Source organism: Fonsecaea pedrosoi (genome assembly GCF_000835455.1).
Source record: "Fonsecaea pedrosoi CBS 271.37 unplaced genomic scaffold supercont1.5, whole genome shotgun sequence".
In the NCBI taxonomy this organism is placed as follows: Eukaryota; Fungi; Ascomycota; class Eurotiomycetes; order Chaetothyriales; family Herpotrichiellaceae; genus Fonsecaea; species Fonsecaea pedrosoi.
The window spans coordinates 3,119,249-3,138,333 of NW_013550611.1; the positions used below are offsets into that span (position 1 = coordinate 3,119,249).

A 19,085-nucleotide genomic window follows, 5' to 3' on the forward strand; every position below is an offset into this window, starting at 1 on the left:
GTTCCGCCATATGATATTCTGGGATATTGCACAGCCACGGTCTTGGCGACGAGGCTGAAGTGTGTGGCGCATGACCAATGGCCTCGCGCGGCTTGTGCCCCCCATAATTTTTGGCGCCTCTATTATTCTGATCGCAAACCGTGTCTTCTATCCAGGAGCCATCTCGCCCTATAATCGGCATACTGACGATATTCTCTCTCTTAAGTCTACGTTATTATACTTTTAGTTTGGTAGACTCAACACATCCAAGGAAATCTTTGCTCGATCTCTCACCTCCCCTCTCTTCCGCAGGCCTCTCCTACAACTCTGCAACCATGGCATCCCCAGGCGGCCCTCCGCCGGGCGCCCAACCCTTCAGTCCGCAACAAATCCAACAATTGATCGCCATGGAAGCGCAGAAGCGTGGAATGACCATCCCTCAGTTTCAAGCCTTTCAACGACAACAGATCGAGACCGAAGCCGCTAAGGCGGGAATGACCCCTCAACAATTCATCCAGATGAAGCAGGAAGAAGCAAGACAACAATTCATACGCCAGCAGCAGGCGGCTCAGCAGCAGCAACAACAACAACAACAACAGGGTGGACAAGCACAAGGACAACCACGAGGACCACCGCCGGGACAGCAGACTCAACATATCCCCTTGAATGCGAAGGTGGAACCCAAACCAGAAGCATTGGCCCTGGCAAAGTTTCTACGTGCCCAGGATCTGAAAACTCGCACATGCATCTTTGACGGCGGGAGGAAGGATATGTTCAAATGTATGGTCAAAAAGTCACCTCTGTACCTTTGTTCTCTGCTAACCACCACACTGGACAGTGAAACGAGCGTACCGTGCCCTGCACTCTGACGCCTACAAAAAGGCTCAAAAGAAAAACCCCTTATTACCGAAAGTCGAGAACGACGTTGAGGCGCGGACAGCCTTGCAACTTCTTCCCCTGTCGATGCTCGCTCTTCGAGTTTCCAAGAAGGATCCACATGAGGGACACAACCACGCCAAACCCAAGAAAGAGAAAAGAGTCAAGGGATTGTGGGAAGTCAAGATCGAGCAACAACAGGACTTTGATCCTATGATGTACTACGTCTGGTTGTACGAGGGGTCACAGTGGAAGACCAAACTGTGGGCGGCATTGGTCCTTGTTCTGGTGTTCGCAGCAGTCCTCTTCCCGTTGTGGCCGCTCGTTCTGAGACAAGGTGTGTGGTACCTCTCGGTGGGCATGATGGGGTTGATTGGCCTGTTCTTTGCCATGGCTATCTTCCGCCTGATTCTCTTCGTTATCACATTCTTCCTCGTACCGCCTGGGCTGTGGTTGTATCCCAACCTATTCGAGGACGTCGGCTTCTTCGACAGTTTCCGACCGTTTTGGGGCTGGCATGAAACCAAGGAGGATATCAAGCGGAAGAAAAAGGAGAAGAAGGCTAGGAAGGCTCAGAAGAAGCTCGCCGCTGCGACCGCTGCTGCCGGAGGTGAGAAAGGTGTGACTCCAGTAGCGCAGACACCCGTGCCCTCGAACGGTGCAGCCGTCACCTCTGCGGTTGAGCCTGCTGCCACGTCCACGACAGCTAAGCGACATGTTGCTCCCACGGTGGAGGAGGCTGACGATGAATGATTTCTGGTTTTGGGAGTGGTCTTTACATGTAACGGCGTCCTGGGTATACGAGCGCAGGTTGACGCAGAGTGCAGATGGATGATGTACCAACAACATTGGGCTGCTGTCGGATTTTACAAAAACAGGGCCTTTCAACAAACATGAGCACTTTTTTTCAATCATGTCCGAGTCCACCCCAAGACCTGTCCCAATTTCTCTTGATCCGTCTGCGGCGGCGGTCGTGGCACCACCTCGCGACGACGCCGCTTCGTCCGCCGCTTCGGCTGCTCCTCTCCACGTAACTGCGCCGCGATCCTCAACAGAATGACTCTGGTGCGGTCCAGTTCCTTGGCCAGCTTGCCATGCTTGGTGACGAGATTTGGCTGGACATTCTCCTGCGGATCGCGCAGCGGCTCCGTCATTTCCTGGAGGTGTTGGTACCTGGCGAGCCGGGCCTTTAGCGCGTCCCTCTGCCGGCTGAGGGTGACGAGCTCTCCACGTAAGCGGGCGTATTGTTCTTCCGCGTCCTTTTGGCCTTCTCTGCCGTCCCCTCCCTCTTCATTTCTCGCGGTGTCGTGGTCCGGGTGGATATGCAGGGCGGCGTAATCGTGCGGCAGCGCAGAGATCACGGCCGAGTCCCCCAGGTCGACGTCTTTGCGGATGGCGAGCGTGTCGAGCTCGGCGTGCTCCGCGGCGGCGCTGGTGCGCGCCCACAGCAGCGACTCGATCTGCTCGGCGACGTGGCGCTGCGACTGCGTGGAGAAGACGAGGCGGTTGTGCTGTTTGATCTTGTCGTTGACTGTGTAGACGGGCGTATAAGTGTGCGTTCAATTCGTAAAGTCAAAATCATCAATTTTCTGTTTCTCTCTCTCTCCACCTCTTGGGCTCTCCCTCTCTGGCCGACACGCATTGTATTTTCCCGTCACAAGAATATAGAAAATATGGAGGAAGGCGATCTCTCGTACCTTTCGCAACGAGGTCCTGGACCGCTTTGTCGCTGAGCAGAGGGCGGCCCTCTCTGGACTCAGGCCCGGGGTTAAGCCCATGAGCGCGCCAATGAGTCGACGGCTCCAACGGCGTTTCAAGCTGACGCACCTCGACGCGGAGGAAGGCTGCTTTGATCGCCGTGATTGTTGGTTCGGCCATGTTTTCTCCTTTTCGTTTCGGTCGTCGGGAGGAGTAAGATGTCGTTGTTGTAGGAGGTAGAGGTGTGTAGGGTGTTGTTGGTTCTTCTTCTCGCTAACGCCGCGACGCGGTCTAGACGACTTGTACGAGGTACTGGGCGCGTCTTGGGATGGGCGCTGCACTATTAGTGCGTACTCCGTACCGTAGCCGTTGAGAATTCCCTCTACCGCGGACCGTAAGAACCACAAGCGAAGTCACCGACAAGTTCATGCCCCGGTAAGGCTCAAACCGTCAAAGACCTCGGCTCAACCCTCGAAGCGGCGGCTCGGTCATCTCTCCCCAACGGCCAAAGACCATTCATTTAATTGCCTTTGACCTCGTACATTAATTATTATTTGAACGAGTTCCACCGGCTCTGTTCTTGTCTCGGTAGAGAATTTTTGTATCCACAGACAATACAATATACGTGACATACATTCAGACATAAACATAGATGGCCTTATTAGGAGTTTGATGGTCCTCTCATAATCGATTGTCTTTTGTTCGCGACCCTCGCCTCTCTACTTTGCGAATAGACCTTTTTTCCCGAGCCTGTCACCCATCATGGCCTCGCAGAGTCGGCCCAAGGTGCTGATGTTTGATATTGGAGGTGTTTGTGTAAGTGCTCTCCCCTGGACTTTGCGACTTGGAATCTACGTGGGGAAACAAATTCTTGAGATTATGAGCCCGTCATCAGATCTGGTCGCTTTTTGTATTGGTGGGACATTTGGAGAATGGGCAGGAGAGAAGGAAATATGAAGAAGAGAGAAAGAGAGAGAGAGAGAGAGAGAGAGAGAAAAGAGAGAAACCCCTGCATGTCCAAGGCTAGATACGCCCGAGATGAACAGGTGTTGACTGGTTTTCCCTCTCTTTAGGTCCAATCGCCCTTCCAAGCCATCCTCGAGTATGAGATCGAAAACGGCATTCCAAAGGGCTACATCAACTACTCGATCCGGGAGCTGACGCCGGACGGGGCGTGGCACAAGCTGGAGCGCGGCGAGATCCCCAACGACGAGGACTACTTCCGGCTGTTCAAGGCGGACCTGGAGCGGGCGGACCTGTGGGCGCGGTTCCACCGCGAGAAGCTGTCCATCACGGACCCGTCGAAACTGCCGCCCGTGCCCAACTTCGACACCAAGACGCTGTACTGGAACATGATGACCTACTCGCGCAACCCGGACCCGTGGATGTACCCGGCGCTGCTCAAGCTGCAGGCCGACGGGCGGTACCGGTTGGCGGCGCTGTCCAACACGACCGTCTACCCGGAGGGCCACCCGTTCAACAACCCGTCGCCCGTCGACGTGCGCGACGTCTTCGAGATCTTCGTCTCGAGCGCCCACGTCGGCATGCGCAAGCCCAACCGCGACATCTACGAGTACGCCCTGGCCCTGATGCGCGAGAAGTGGGGGTCCGACATCCAGTTCCACGACATCGTCTTTCTCGACGACATTGGCGAGAACCTCAAGACCGCCCGCGCCCTGGGCATGCGCACCATCCGCGTCGTCCTCGGCAAGACAAAGGAGGCCGTCCAGGAACTAGAAAAGATCACCGGCTTGACCTTGGTGGGTGAGCCGTGGTCCCAGGACAAGGCCAAATTATAGCAGTTTTGTTTGCCTGTCATACCTCTTTACAGGGAATTCGTTGGGTGTTTACATAGACCGACCAACCAGGAAAAGGGTCCATATAGAAGCCACAAGGTGTCGTCTGCTCCCCTCTTTCTTCCTGTTTACTCAGAGAGAATCATCCACCTGGAAATATGGTATGGAACATAGAACTTCTACCATTATCTGACTATCCCTCGGTAGTAGACGTGAACCTCTTACAGCTACAGCCTCAACAGGCGTAACCGGAGTTTTGCCGATCTATCCATCCGCCCTCAGATTGTCTGTCCTTGTTTGATCTTGAGTGACCGCAAGCCTGAACATCCCTATCTAATCACACAGATTTAATTGCCCTCAAACAGCAGAACTCTTATGCTGGATGCCTTCGACAACCTCTGACTTGAGTTCACCAGCTTCATTAACTCCCATTGCTGCCGCATAGGTCGTCTTCGGCGTCCATCGCGATGACGTCCGTGGAGTCGTCTCTTCCAGCATGCGGTCAACTTGTTCGAGTGTAAGGCCTTTGGTCTCAGGAATGAGGAAATAGGCATACACAAGGCAGCATGCGCACAGGGAACCCCAGATGAAGAAAACCTTGGGCCCGAGGTTGCCTTTGTCGGTTCCGACCATGTATGGTGTGATGACGGCAATGATCTATCACATGGATCGCGTTAGTGAAGTCTCGCAAACGGAAAAGCATGTCCACTTACACAGTTCCACAGCCAATTCGAGGCGGTAGATAGCCCGACTCCGCGCGATCGGATAGGGAGAGGAAAGACTTCTCCGATCACCACCCACGCACCTGGTCCCCAAGTGGTTGCGAAAAAGAAGATGTAAATGCAAATGAATGCAATCTCCGCCTTGACTGTCTGTGGGTTGCGGCCGTCGATAGTTCCCGCAATTGCCACGATGCACTGACACACGACCATGCCGAGAGCGCCCCAGATCATGATGGACCGCCGACCGAATCGCTCGATGATCCAGAATGACACTGGTGTCGAACAGACATTCACGAGGGTGGTGATGAGTGAAATGAGGAAGGGATTCTGAATGGAACCAAGCTGGGTGAAGAAAGTGGTGCCGCTATCCTCCCTGTTAGCATCATACAGTTCAATAAGGCCTGTGGTAAGATCTATGCGAGAGATGTGCAAGTTGCCAAATGACTTACAAATAGAAGATGAAGTTGACTCCGGTCCACTGCTGCATCATCTGCAAAGAAGTACCCAAAATGGTCCGTCGCAGGTTCGAGCTCGGTCTGAACAGACTCCCTCTGAAGCAGTTGGCCCAGCTCGCAACGTAACTTTCCTGGGGAACGACCCGCAGCTCATACTCGTGGTTTGCGACGATCTCTGCCAGTTCTTGCTGGATCAGCTCAGAGTCACGAGGCTGACCTCGCAGCCTAGCAAGAGCATGGGTTGCTTTGTCGAGTTTCCCACGTTTTACAAAATAACGTGGAGATTCAGGCAGCACGAACAGTCCTGCGGCTAAGATAACAGCCCAGAGCATCTGAAGAGCGATTGGGATTCGGTATGAGCTGGAGTCGGTGAAGTCTTCCGTGCTGTAGACAACGCACGATGCCAACAAGAGCCCGAGGGTGATGCAGAACTGGTAGCCAGACACAAGAGCACCGCTACATTCGTGGCATCAGTACTGGCCACTTAAAAAACACCAGCTAGACCTTGGGAGACTTACCGAACCTTGCGGGGCGAGATTTCCGACATGTACAGTATGATTATGGCAGACACGAAACCAACACCAAAGCCAGCTATGAGACGTCCGGCGATGAGAAGGCCATAAGCTGTGGAAGCAGTCTGGAGGGCGGCACCGAGACAGAAGACGAAGCAACCGGCAATGATGGTGGTTCGGCGGCCGATGAAGTCGGCTAGGTCACCGGCAATGACTGAAAGATGGAGTCAGCATGGCTTGAGAGCAACGATTTCCAGCCGACTTACTTGCGCCAAAGAAAGTTCCACAAGACAAGATTGACACGATCAGGGATTGGCGCGATGAAGGGACGGCAAAAGCAGCTTTCTCTGGAGCCGTAGCATCTGCCCCTGGATACGGCTTGCCGGTGAACTCATGGATGAAGTACTTCATTGCCATCACGCCATTGATGTATCCTGAGTCATACCCAAAGAAGATCCCTCCGAAGGCAGCAAAGGCGCACATCAGGTAGGCTCTGAAAGTGACAGGGGCTTCGATCCGGGCGACATCGGTCGTGGCCGTAAGGTGAACAGCACCACCACCAGGCATGTTGAGTGATTAGAGACGTTAAGATAGTGATTGTGTGGCTGCGACTGGACGATGTTTTTAATGCTGATACACTGGATCAGGTGCGGAAGTATGCACAGCGATGTCGAAGCGAGGATGCGGTGAAGTCGATGCAGGGAGAGGATGAAGAGGACTCGAGGTGTGCAGGAGAAAGAGAAGAACAAGTGATGGAGCAATCAGGAGAATGAAGCAGGCGCAGTTCGACAGTCGCGTACTTGAAGTTGGAAAGGATGGACGAGGAGGAGAGAAGGAACCCGCAGGCAATGTTTGTTTGTTCACGTGGTTCATGGCACAAGTGAAGAAGAGATGTGATGCCTTGTGCTCAAGTGTCAACTGAACGTCCTGCTTTGTCCAACAGAGTGAGTCTCTTTTCTTCACTTGTGGTCTTCTTTCAACAGTGGTGACGTCTGTTTCTCTTGCCAGAAAGGCGCTATTGACAGCCTTACTGTGAGCCCGTGTGACAAGGCGCCGAGTGACATGGAGTGCTAGGTAGAGGTAGGACAAGGCTATGAGGGGACAATTGAGGCACAACCAGTTATAAATATAGACGGTGACAGTCGTGCTCTGGGCGACATGGCGTTGATGATGTCTTGATAGGGAAAGTGGCCGCAAGGCTGAGTTCAATCATGTCGAACAGCCTCGTCACTTGACACCCGGATCTGTCATTTCCATGTGTCGCACAATCCCCTGATATCATATGCCTCTGTTCTATGGATCGATCGGCTGCTAGAAACACTACATATTGGCATTGTGCAGTGCCGCGTGCCAACTATATCCTTTGTCTTCGGGGAAAATCGTGTTCCAATTGATGAGCTTCTCATTGGAGTCGCGAATGGTCACAGACCGCTGATTGGTGGGTGATATTCGATATATGTAGTGGCGTGGCGTCTCACACGAGGCTTCAGGCGGAAAGGATTCCACCTACAGTATACGATACGCATCCATGGACTCGAAGCGTTGTTCAAGGGTGACCTACAGGATAGGACACTCAACTTCATAAAATGGTAGTCGACCCCAATTATTATTGTATTCCTGCGCTCTGCAACTGCTCAAGACACCTAGTCGCCAAGTGCCCTTGATACTGACTATTTGATCCCTCTCAAAAATTTGAACATTCATGATTCGTATTTCTTAATTTCTTCACTGATTCATCCTTCCATCTCCGCCGGCGCTCTCGTTTTCAAACGAGAGCCGTCCTTCTCAAACACCGGAGTGGAGAAGATTTCTGCTCTATCGGGCTTGGACTCTGCTGGAAGCAGATTGTCAGAACCGGTTCGGAGTTGTTTACGTTTGTTCTGACGCCGACGAACAAACAAATAGAGCAGCCCAAGCAGCATCGAGACAGCTACAGCTGTAGCAATGCCTACACCTGCCTTGGCGCCAGCGGAAAGAGAATGTGAACCTTCAGATGCGATGGACGAGGGTGTGGTACTTGAGGAAGCGATAGTTGTTGTTATCAATAACGAACTCGTGCTGCTCGCAGAAACGGTGGGAGTGGGACTGGCCGAGATGGCGGCAGTGGAGGTTACAGGTAAGGTGTCGTTGTTTGCTGCAAGAAAGACTCCTGTATGATCCGAACAGCAGCCACCTTTTGTGCCGACACACCAACTACCGTCGGTACAATTCGATACTGTCGTGTCTAGATAGATATATACTTTAGCACTCAATGTACGCAAGAGATGGGAAATCGCAGCACCATGTTCCATACGTACCTCCAGTTATGTTGGTGAACAGCTTCACGCAATTGGGATCGGTAAAATCTGGATCAGTACAGCTTTCACGCCACCAGATGTGGTACGCCTCGTTCCAGCAAAGACCGTTGGGCATACATGTGTCCCAGCTGGCGCAGCACATTGACACCGTGCCGTCTGTCGGGTTGCATGGTTGATAGGTGCTGTTCTGGGGGGTCGAGTAAGGGCCATTCGTATCTTCGCCGGCCGGTGTGTAGCACGTCTTGGATGAAATTGCGAGCCGAAGCAACAGGGAGAACACCATCCAACAGGCTTGAATAGCCCTCATCTTTCTGCACGTAGAGTGAATGTCGTGGCAAAAGTGGGCCAAGAAATCCAAAGTTAGTACGGGGATGTCAACAATGAAGAGAGATTCTGGTGCAGAGGAGGCACACGGGTCTCCTTAGGGGGATAATAACAGATTTCGAACTCCATATTGGCAGTCCCTCTACACAGGCATGAGCCCAGGACGTTCGCGGCTTGCCCCTCGCTCGATCTCCAGAGGCTTCACAGATAGGGTTTCCGCCCCATTAGCGGCAGCAGGGGTCGTGCCTTGTATTAGGCCTCCTGCAGCCCGTGTGCCCCGGTGCGCAGGTGCCTTGTTTGCGCCTTATTTCGCGTAGGATCAAAGTCAAGCTTTACCAGGCGAACCGTTGATCCGAACCATGATTCATGGAGTCGACAAAGATCAATCTAGCCCAAAAGTCCTCACCTTGTGAGCGTGAATCAAAGTGATTCAGAAGGTCTTCTAGGCATTAATCCGGTGGTGGGACGTTGAAGAGGTCTCGGATCACGTTTGACACATATCCGCGTCTCATGCATGCTCTCATGCATGTGCCTGCAGCAAGTTTCGACCAAGTTTCGAGAGCCTGTTGATCGATCAGGGACTGCTGTTGAACAACTCATTCCCACGGCACTTTCACCCTCATACGGAAGTATGGCCGTTAGCTAGGCTGTACTCCGTACCTCTCATCTTCTGTAAGCTCCTCGCTGCTAACAACCAGTGGTTAATGAGCAGACGTTTGTGTTCGGACGGGTTTTGTCGCAGAGCAAAGGTTGGCGATTTACCAGGTTCCCCTAGCACCCATCTGAAACAGATGTCTCGTTGAAAGGCAGGGTTGTACGACTCCGAGAGGCTTGATTAGGCGCTCAGTGGTGCGCAGCCAAAGGCTCAGCCAAAGCTCATGTTAAAGCCTTCGCTCACCCTAGGATTGACCCGTAAATGTTGATAAGGTTCTTCGTTCTCGAGCAATCTACAAGTAGGTGGTGAAGAAAGAAGACCGTTGATGCTGATGGTGGTCGCGAGATGGATACCTGGAATGGAATAGGTTGGTGCCAAGAAATTCTAGGCTATTCCAGATATAGAATTCATGGAACAACAATTCTCCGGAGGATCTATCTACTTTTTGAGTACAAGTGCCTCGTACCTCGTCGTGTATCCCTCTTCCCACCCTCCGCTCCATTGATATGTGTAAAGAGCTCTCCTCATCCCTCTTCTCTCTTATTATGACTATGTGCCTTTTCATTCCTGTGAGTACTCGGACTGTGATTTCATATTACTACCATGTACTTGTGTTGCCTCCCCGTACCCATGATTCACAGCCCTAGACCGCTGAGCCCCCTGCCTTTCTACCTCTGAGAGGTACCGGTCTCTACGCCAAATCCTCCATCGTAACCAGTCCTACAATCTCGATCCATGATCTCGCTGACAGACTCGAGAGTTTTTGAGGGATTCCGATCGAGTCTAGGCATTGCCTGGACGTTCGGCTGACCTCGTACTTGCGTTGCGATCGCTCCGTGCGGCTGAGCTGAAAGCAAACTCGATCTTTGCTGTCACCTTGATTGGAACCAAACAACTCGCCCTTCGTCTACAGAAGCAGCGCCAAGACCAAAACAAGAATCACTAAGCTCGTGAAAGCTTCTGAAGCTCCGACGCCACAAGGGTTAGCTAGCCATTGTCGTTGGTGCATCGTGGAAACATGTGTCGGGTAAATGGCCCCTAATGTCTTCCTGGATGCTCTCAGGGCTCGTGTTCCTCGTGTTCATCCCGCGGTCTAGGTACCTAGGGGAATGAGGGAGTTTGTGCCAGCACGGTGCCAGCTCGAGCCCCCAGGTCGAGGGACTCATATACCGCACATCGTCCAGAAAATGGTCGAGGAGAGAAAAACGCTTTCACTATTCCAAGGTATTCGAATTTTCCGGGAACAAGCGGAGGTTGTTTTCGGTTTAGTCGATTCAATTCCGTGCTATTACTCATACGTGCCCGAGACGATGGTATCTGCAATGTCGCCCTTTCTGCCCTTGGTGTTCCTCTCCACTGTCGTTGTCGCCACGCATCTCCAGCCTCTCCATCCCATCGACCTCTCTCAGGGTTACACGCGCAGCGTACGCAATTCTAGCCAACTGAGAAGCGGTTTCTTACATTTTGACGGTCTGTTCCAACGAGATGACTGTGACCCAGCAGACTCGACGCCTTGCCCCGGTACGGCTAACGACCACCACTGTTGAACCCTTGAAGAGCTCTTCCATCTGTCTCGTACTCAATCACTAACCCGGTCTAGATGGCTGCTATGTTGGTGCCAACGCCGTATGCTGCGCCAACGGAGGCGCCGTGCCCCAGGGCGATGTCTGCTGCGACGACAGTGCCGGCGGCGGCTGCGCGATCGGTCTGACCTGTGGCTTCTGCGACACCAAGGGCGTGTGTTGCAGCGACGCAACCTGCGCTGTCCTGGTCGACACGGATGGCTCGTCGGTGACGCTCGGCCCGGATGATTGCAAGGCGACAGCAGGAAACACGGTGGCGTCTGTCGCAACTGTCGGCGCCGGAGGTACCACAGCTCCCACACCCACGCCTACACCGACTCCAGGCATCACCGAGACAACACCACTACTTCCCTCCACAACCGAAAACCCACCGGCACCGCCTACCACCACGACGGAAGCACCGATTCCCACCTCATCGGCATCGATCCCGACCGTCATAACAGTAATCGTCACGACCTCCAGCACTAGCACCCTCCCCCCAACCCCGGCGGCGACCACCAGCACCGAAGTCGTGTCGCCCCCGCCCGCAGCCACGACCGCGACGGTGACTCAGGTCGCTGGTGCTGCACGAAAGGGTTTCGAGAGCCAGGGGGCTTTTGCGACGGCGGCTGTCGCACTGGCGATGGTGGGCGTGCTGGCACTGCTCGCTTGAGACACATACCTACAACAACGCCAATAACCCCTTCCTCTGGGACTGATCGACGAAAGAAAGAGCAATACCTACAGCTCTAGGTAACTACTCTGTAGTAAGTGTTATGCGACGGCAAGGAGTTGTAATGTGATGCTTTTTAAAGATGTCATCCCAGGTCATCGGGTTTGTGCTCTGCCCTCGCAGGCTTGTCAGGACAGCGATAATGACGACGACAATATGACAAAAATATGGATGGATGCGTTTACTGTTGAACATATGCCGCTTGATCAATGACCAATGACCAATGACCATATCGTCACCCGGGTTTTCTGCTTCTGTTACTCTTTTCTTCCGCCCACCCAATGCCACCTCAGTAGTGGGATTCACCTATCACCTCTCCCTCTCCCTCTAAGCTGGAGCGATGAGCGATGAGTGGTGACACGATCCATGCCTATCTCATCTCGTCTCATCTCATCTCATCTCATAGCTCATCCACACGCCGGCGACTCATGAAATCAGTAGCTACGTATATACCCATATTGCGCCATACCGCCATACCGCCATACCGCCATACCGCCACGGAACATCTTCACGCAGAGGTCAGAAAGAGCCCACATGACGCCGACGCCATCTATTACTTGTACTCCGTACTCTGTACTTGTATGGTGGAGTCGAAGTCTAGTCGAGTGGGGGCAGAGCCGAATTGAATTGAATTGAATGGGAATCCACCTAACGCCCAAAGACTTGGTACATACGGTACATACTTGTACTCGGCACTAATAAAATAATGCGGAGCCAGAACATAAAAGTCGCTTCGGGTCCTTAGTAAGCATGCCTACCGCCATGTACACAAGTACACTAGCAGTTAAGTACGTATACGAGCATGCGTTTATGTCAGCACATTTGGTCTGGTTCCATTGGTGGCACTGGTATTACTGTACCATCATGGTCGCCATTATTTATGGTGCGATGTCTTCGGAATATTCATGACTCGCTCAGGCGAGCTTTGCATGCTCTCTACACACCTCCTATCTACCTACATGGGGATTCTGTGTGCCCATTGACTTGGCGTTGACTTGACTTCTCGTGCGCTTCTGGTCTTGGTTCTGGTTCTGGTTTTGGTTTTGGCCCGCCAGGCTACTCTTCTAGGTATACCTGTCCTGTCGTCCTGCATTGCTCATGAGCTCAAGCACAAGCCCATAGAATCTACTCTGCCTCCTCTCCAACCAACCTCACGGAGCTGCATGGCGAATGATGACCCCGTTGCTAAGAGCTGGTTCACTGCGCACCAGGGAGCTTCGTCTGCCCTACTTGCCCTCGCAACGAACCCCTAGTCTAGGGAATGAGAAGATGCCTGAGTATACCTTCCCCCCTAGTTCATAGGTCAAGCCCAAGGCCAAGATCAACGGAAGAGGGCATGTACATAACTTCACGTACGGAACAACCGTTCCCAGTATCGACAGTACCAATACCCCAGAGATGATGTACGCCTCAATATCCATTGGTGGCGAGGTGGCCTTGCTAAGGCCTTGCCATGTCCTTGTGAAATCGTAAGATCTCATCAAATCATTCTTCGGCGTTGCTGGGTGGACGAGCTTGGAGGATAGTATCGCCGCGGGCATTGTGGACTTGAAGTAGGCTGACAGTGGAAGGGCATATGATCCATGACCTTTGAGGGATGTGAAAGAAGATATACTGTTCCCATCCATACAAGTCCTCAGAATTCTGCCAGACCTCTACCCAGCTCTCCACATCGACCCTTCATATATTATTGTTGTCCATTTCCCCCCAACAATTCGGATGAAGCCGGACGGGGCCTAGGATCTCTCTCCTGTGCAATGCTACAGGAAGGAATACACCTAGTTGGGTGCTTCGGATGATTGTTACTCCAAAAAACCACCTGCTGCAAAAGCAATGGGAAAGGTTTCTCACTCCTCGTGCACACCGCAAAATAATGTGGATGAAATCGGGGAGTGAGTTTTTGCTCAGTTGAACCCTGGGGAATTTTGACCGTGGTGTTCTTTTCTTTCATCTTTGTGGGAGCCATCTGGGTTGACTTGAAATATTTCGCCTTGGCCGTTGAAGCTGCCACTCTCTGCCGCACCACGAATGGCCAGGAAGGCCTCTGCTCGTTGACAGCGAAATCTTTGCTTGTTGCACCAACTTGGCTGGTGTTATTTGGAGCAGATATCCTCCGAATTGCAAAAAGGGAATTTCATGCCCGAAAGTCATCGTCCCTCTCCCATCGTCTCCTTACCAGCTTCCTGACAGTACCGAATACATGAAACAAAATATCAAGGAAGTCAGTGCGCCTGTCCCTTCGGTTGTTTCGCCAAGGGGATGTTTGAGCCGGTTCGCGGTGGCTCCGAGCCGAGTCGGTGTTTGAGAAATCAGACGCCGACTGGGCCCGGCCTTGCTAGACGAGATTGAGGTCCTGGTGTAAATATATCAATGAGCGCTCCGATTCCTGGACTCTGCAAAGTTTGGTTCGTGCCTTTGATCTGTGCAGTCATCGATAAATTGGACGTCACTGCTCTCATCAGCTTGAAAGAGAATGACAGCCGGAAACTCCAAGTTAATTCTCTCCCGTGGCTGGCCTGAAAAGGGAGTATACAGCTGGTCGCCCTTCGTGACGAAGGTCGAATTCCGCTTTCGACATGCTGGCCTGGCTTACGATGTCGAAGCAGGGTCAGCAAAAGTTGCGCCAAAGGGCAAAATCCCTTATGTGGATCTCGGTCCTCTCCAGAGCGATGGCCACAACAGACCCTCTCTCTTGGGAGACTCGACGTTGATCATCCAGAGGCTACTGAGCATGGGCTGTATTCCAGATCTGAATGGGAGCTTGTCGGAGCAATTGAAGCTAGAAGATCTTGCTCTTCGTGCCCTGCTGGAAGATAAGCTGTATTTCTACCACGTGAGTAGTTTTCCACGTTTTGGCCATCTTCCGGGAGAATTGACACTTCTATCAGATGCGCGAGCGGTGGCTCGAAAATTTCTATGTCCAAAGAGACAAAGCCCTGTGGTCGATGCCGTTCCCAGTGCGCGTACTAGTTGGGTTTCTCATTTATCGAGGTGTGACGCAAACATTGCATGGTCAAGGAGTGGGACGCCTGACCAACGACGAGGTGCGAGTTTTGAAGACGGAGATCTGGCGATCGATCAACCAAGTCCTCAGCATTCGTCTGCGGCAGGTTTCAGCCGATGACGAACCTGTCTGGCTGCTTGGGGGCGAGCAGCCATCGGAGGCCGACGCGACGTTGTTCGGCTTCATAGTGTCTGTGCTTGTCAGTGACAGGTGGGTATCCCAATCTTGTATAGCCTCGCAGGCTCTTATTGATTTCGTGCCTCAGCGCTCCAGAGTCAAAGACACTCGTAAAAAGTTTTGCGAGTGTCGTCAAGTATGCGGAAAGAATCCACAGCCTCTACTTCCCAGAGTATGAGAAGTGGACTTGAACAGTCAGTCGACGAGTGCCTTGGAACCATGCAATCGGTCTAAGATATCTCGAGAATTGGAAGACAACTAGTGCAATGTTCGTCCCTGATATCCAGAGAATTCGTCACCGGATAAGAAGTGGAGAGATTGGAAGCGTTACTTGTCCGCGTCCAAGGCGCAGCCAAGGACAAATATGGAGGCTTGAGACTTGCACCACTATGCAGAGGAGCTAGAAGCAACGCATAAAACAAGTACTGCCAGTGAATTTGAAGGTCTATTGTGCAGATATCACACCTTCCGCTCCCTGCTCGCTGTCTTTCTTCGCGACTGTTGAGTTATCTTGACTCGGGTCCATCGAAGTCTGGATCTTTCTCAAAATCCTCGCAGGATTGCCGGCCGCTACGTGAAAGGCAGGGATGTCCTGTAAAGAAGTCAGATGGGAAATTTTTGTGCAAGAGTAAGGAGAGCCTCAAGCTCGCTACCTTTGTCACTACACTTCCGGCTCCAATGGTGCTGCCTCGGCCAATCGTCACTCCGGGCAAGACAATAACGTTCCCTCCCAGCCAGCAGTCTTCGCCAATGTTTATCTCTTTTCCAAGTTCGGGACCGTTGGTTCCATTCCTAACCGCCGGGTCAAGAGGATGGGTCCCAGCATAGAAGCTGCAGTTCGGTCCAACCAAGGTACGAGCGCCAATGCGGATGGGGCAGGTGTCAATGAAGGTCGAGTTGAAATTCAATTGAGCTCCCTGGCCAAGAAAGATGTTGAAGCCGTAATCAGCACGGAGTGGACCGCAGATCCAAGGCTCCTTTTCGAACAGCCTGTCGTCGTCTACCGACGATGGCTGCAGAGGTGGCAGGGGGCGGGTGTCGTTAGTAATCCTGCAAGGCAGACATGAGACTATACCCCAGGAGGGTTTTGTATATGTGACCGATTTTGCGTCGACCTACTCTCTCCACATTTCGATGATTCGGCGCCGGGTTGTGGATTCAGAGGAATTCAACTTATCACAGGCTTGCTTACATCGGTCTCGAGCTGCGATGAGTTCAGGGACAAAAGCATGATAGAGCTCGCCTCGTTGGGCTTTCTGCCACTCTGGATGATCACACATGGTTCCAAAATAGCCCAACAACAAGAGTTGGAATGGCTGATGGAGAGGGAAAAGGAAGAAGATGGCATGGGCCCGTCAAGGAGATAATCAGAGAAACCGGGGCCGGAAAATCATTGATGCGAAAGAACATGCCGAGCCTGTGGCGTGTTTGGCGTGTTTGGCAGATTCTTCGAGGAGAGTCGGATGACACAATTCTGCAGACGCTTTGAGCCTTTCGACAACCCCCTTCAGGCGTTTTCCTTACTATTGTTCTTTTCAAGTAATGCAATTCTCTTTGATCCACTCATTCTTTTGGCTTATTTGAAGATGTCATTTGTGCAAGCTCCCAAAGTGTGGGCATTTTAATTTGTACGATCGCCAGGACAACAACCCCTTAAATAGCCACATCCCAGGTGTCCTCTATTCCGCCTATTAGAGGTGTCGGCATTTGGAAAGCATGTCGGACTCCTCAGCGCCCAGTTCCCCAGGGATTGTCCATGAATTCCCCAGAGATCGGATTCAAGAACACATCAATGGTAGTACTCGCGCGAATTTGCAGCCCATGTACATCCCACCGCAATACCTGCCGGGAGGCAAACGGGCACTATCAGGGGTTGCGATTCGCGCCTTTGGGTTAGGCATTGCGCTGGGCATTTCTACAATCTTGACCGTGGAGTTGGTGTATTGTGGTTATGGACTTTGGAGGGCACCATGTTTTGTTGCAGCACTGGCCCTGTTTCACTACCTCGAATTTGACATGACAGCACGATACAATCCTCCAGATGCCTCAATCTCGTCTTTTCTCTTACTTTCAAACGGTGTTGGGTATGCGGCTGCCCACTCTTCGGCCATGCTTGAATTGCTGGTTCGGTACTGGCTGTATTCTCAGTACGCCCCAGTCTGGCTGAGTCTGCCATTCCAGGTCCCAAGGATATTTCCGTCAGTTCCATCCTCAATAACTGTCGGGTTGGGCGCCACTTTGATCGTCCTGGGACAACTTGTCAGAAGTGCCGCCATGCGACAGGCAAAGACAAACTTCAATCATGTTGTCCAGTGGACCAAGAGAGCAGACCATGTCCTGGTGACAGACGGAGTCTATGCCTTCTCCAGACATCCATCCTATTTCGGATTCTTCTGGTGGGGGTTGGGAACACAAGTGCTGCTAGGGAACCGCATCTGCTTTGTAATATATGCCGTGGTATTGTGGAAGTTCTTCCACCATCGAATTACTCGTAAGTCGCTGCTTCATGCCTCCTCCATAGCTCGATGTGCTAATGGTTTCGCTCACAGATGAAGAACGGCATCTGGTTTCTTTCTTTGGTGAAGACTACATTGAATACCGCAGACATGTCCCCGTCCGGATTCCATTCATCCGTTGACGATGGCATCAGTCTTCCAGTTCACCAGCTTCAAAGCACTCTCAGCCGTCTCCGGGATTCTTTCGGTTCCGATTTTGGAGTGTGGCCTTGGGCTTGGAAACTGACTCGACTGTTTGGATGTTGACGGAATGGTATGTGGGCTTGGGTGTATGGTCTAGCCAGGGAACATCAACTGCGTCAACATTGTCTTGAACAAATCGTAAAAGTGTTTCAGCGCCAGGCGCTCCTTCCCCAATTCCGAGCACACCGACACGAGGCTGGTGCAGCGCTCGAGCAACCTGCTCTTCGGCTTGTGAAGACCATTCGACTAGTCTGGCCCTGGTGGTTGCGGGAGCTGAGGATGCTAACAGCAAAGGTATGGAGGAAGTCATTATGTCAGGCAGATTGCGGCGGCAAACAAAGACAACTGAGAGATTTGCAAACGTATGTCCCGGTGAAGAGTCGTCGTTCGTGTGCTGAGATAGCACTTTGGGCTTCCGCTGGTGGGCTAAGGATTCAAGCCTGCGGACCGTGGTATTAAATCCGAGAGTTAGATGGTCGTAAACATCAGGCATCCATTCTGGCATAGAGTCTTCTTGTATCTTCTTGTTTATTTTCCCACTTCTTCTTTTGCCCTTGGAACGCAGAACATGGTCGCGTCTGAAGTCGCCAATGGGCTGTAGTAGCCGGAGGAGGAGTTGTAGGAGTGCCTGCTCAGTGTCAGGAGAGATGGTGGGCCTGGCAAAAGAATTGGAGTTAGTTGGGTGGTAGACTACAGGAATGTTTTCCTCACTAGAGAGAGAGATATACCATTGTGGCTCTGGATATGGGAGGGATAAAGAATGCACAACTGCTGGTTTCTTTCGTTTGTCCATGCCCATCGATACTGGCAATCCACCCAAGAAAAATCTTTGTGATGGTAACTGACAAGGCGCAGGGGGGAGCATGACGTGTGAGAATACCAGGATTAGTTAGCAGGACTGGGAAGCCCCTCCATGCTTTCCATTAGCTGGGCAGCTCACGCGCCAGACGCGTTTTTGGTGAGTTTGGTGAATTTGGTGATGGTGGGACCGCCAATAAGCAAGTTGTGCCGGGTCCCCTAACAACTTCGTCTACTGTAAGTCAACGGCAGCCTGCGAGCCTTGGTCCCATCTCTGTCCAACGACCATTCGACTCACAAAAACCACCACCATCTAGACTATTTTCTCCTTCCTCTCCATCCTCAGAAAGAATCTACATTCTAAGTGCCTATCGGTAGAAATCTCCTGACTATCCAATATCCCCCTCTGCGTCTCCCGATCTCATGTCGTAAATTTCCCACCCCCCAAGACTAGCACCTGGGCCCCGCCTCTCATCACCACACGCTGAACAAAGCCTCTTTCCCGTGTCTCCATCCGTCACTCAACATCCCCTGGCCGAGAGACATGGCCCAAGTCGACATCAGTCAATCTCTACGAGATCGGCTGTCTATGCAGTGAAGACCCCCGTGGGCATCAGTTGCCAGCCGTTGCTCACCCTCTCCTGATCCGACAGTCATCCTGGTTTGCCTTGTCTCTGAGTGGCGGTCTTTTACAGCCTTTGCCAAGACCTCTCACTGCCTCACCTCAACCACCCCTTCATTCTCCGGTCAGTCTTGAATTCACCGCTCTCCTTTTCTTGGACGCGGACCTCGCGCTCC

At 52.3% G+C, this 19,085-nt stretch overlaps 10 protein-coding genes across 10 annotated transcripts; 5 read left to right on the forward strand and 5 right to left on the reverse strand.

Annotated features, from left to right (window-relative positions):
• Nucleotides 1–314: 314 nt before the first annotated feature.
• Nucleotides 315–1,608, forward strand: Z517_08602 (uncharacterized protein; the record flags this gene model as incomplete). The annotated part of the gene is made up of 2 exons (XM_013427117.1): nucleotides 315–759; nucleotides 818–1,608. 2 exons carry the CDS (start codon nucleotides 315–317, stop codon nucleotides 1,606–1,608), a joined length of 1,236 nt encoding a protein of 411 aa, XP_013282571.1.
• A 158-nt stretch (nucleotides 1,609–1,766) lies between these two features.
• Z517_08603 (uncharacterized protein) lies at nucleotides 1,767–2,733 on the reverse strand (the record flags this gene model as incomplete). The annotated part of the gene is made up of 2 exons (XM_013427118.1): nucleotides 1,767–2,386; nucleotides 2,553–2,733. The coding sequence occupies 2 exons, from the start codon at nucleotides 2,731–2,733 to the stop codon at nucleotides 1,767–1,769; spliced, it is 801 nt and encodes a 266-aa protein (XP_013282572.1).
• Nucleotides 2,734–3,566: 833 nt separating this feature from the next.
• Nucleotides 3,567–4,352, forward strand: Z517_08604 (uncharacterized protein; the record flags this gene model as incomplete). The annotated part of the gene is made up of 2 exons (XM_013427119.1): nucleotides 3,567–3,599; nucleotides 3,627–4,352. 2 exons carry the CDS (start codon nucleotides 3,567–3,569, stop codon nucleotides 4,350–4,352), a joined length of 759 nt encoding a protein of 252 aa, XP_013282573.1.
• A 354-nt stretch (nucleotides 4,353–4,706) lies between these two features.
• On the reverse strand, nucleotides 4,707–6,605 carry Z517_08605 (uncharacterized protein; the record flags this gene model as incomplete). The annotated part of the gene is made up of 5 exons (XM_013427120.1): nucleotides 4,707–5,006; nucleotides 5,063–5,435; nucleotides 5,521–5,982; nucleotides 6,045–6,252; nucleotides 6,305–6,605. The coding sequence occupies 5 exons, from the start codon at nucleotides 6,603–6,605 to the stop codon at nucleotides 4,707–4,709; spliced, it is 1,644 nt and encodes a 547-aa protein (XP_013282574.1).
• A 1,166-nt stretch (nucleotides 6,606–7,771) lies between these two features.
• Nucleotides 7,772–8,642, reverse strand: Z517_08606 (uncharacterized protein; the record flags this gene model as incomplete). The annotated part of the gene is made up of 2 exons (XM_013427121.1): nucleotides 7,772–8,262; nucleotides 8,336–8,642. 2 exons carry the CDS (start codon nucleotides 8,640–8,642, stop codon nucleotides 7,772–7,774), a joined length of 798 nt encoding a protein of 265 aa, XP_013282575.1.
• Nucleotides 8,643–10,636: 1,994 nt separating this feature from the next.
• Nucleotides 10,637–11,549, forward strand: Z517_08607 (uncharacterized protein; the record flags this gene model as incomplete). The annotated part of the gene is made up of 2 exons (XM_013427122.1): nucleotides 10,637–10,835; nucleotides 10,915–11,549. 2 exons carry the CDS (start codon nucleotides 10,637–10,639, stop codon nucleotides 11,547–11,549), a joined length of 834 nt encoding a protein of 277 aa, XP_013282576.1.
• Nucleotides 11,550–14,082: 2,533 nt separating this feature from the next.
• On the forward strand, nucleotides 14,083–14,981 carry Z517_08608 (uncharacterized protein; the record flags this gene model as incomplete). The annotated part of the gene is made up of 3 exons (XM_013427123.1): nucleotides 14,083–14,442; nucleotides 14,498–14,823; nucleotides 14,879–14,981. 3 exons carry the CDS (start codon nucleotides 14,083–14,085, stop codon nucleotides 14,979–14,981), a joined length of 789 nt encoding a protein of 262 aa, XP_013282577.1.
• A 254-nt stretch (nucleotides 14,982–15,235) lies between these two features.
• Nucleotides 15,236–16,070, reverse strand: Z517_08609 (uncharacterized protein; the record flags this gene model as incomplete). Its single annotated transcript, XM_013427124.1, has 3 exons — nucleotides 15,236–15,382; nucleotides 15,444–15,840; nucleotides 15,910–16,070. 3 exons carry the CDS (start codon nucleotides 16,068–16,070, stop codon nucleotides 15,236–15,238), a joined length of 705 nt encoding a protein of 234 aa, XP_013282578.1.
• Nucleotides 16,071–16,506: 436 nt separating this feature from the next.
• On the forward strand, nucleotides 16,507–17,428 carry Z517_08610 (uncharacterized protein; the record flags this gene model as incomplete). Its single annotated transcript, XM_013427125.1, has 2 exons — nucleotides 16,507–17,281; nucleotides 17,340–17,428. The coding sequence occupies 2 exons, from the start codon at nucleotides 16,507–16,509 to the stop codon at nucleotides 17,426–17,428; spliced, it is 864 nt and encodes a 287-aa protein (XP_013282579.1).
• Nucleotides 17,429–17,469: 41 nt separating this feature from the next.
• On the reverse strand, nucleotides 17,470–17,799 carry Z517_08611 (uncharacterized protein; the record flags this gene model as incomplete). Its single annotated transcript, XM_013427126.1, has 1 exon — nucleotides 17,470–17,799. One exon carries the CDS (start codon nucleotides 17,797–17,799, stop codon nucleotides 17,470–17,472), a length of 330 nt encoding a protein of 109 aa, XP_013282580.1.
• Between the last annotated feature and the right edge of the window lie 1,286 nt (nucleotides 17,800–19,085).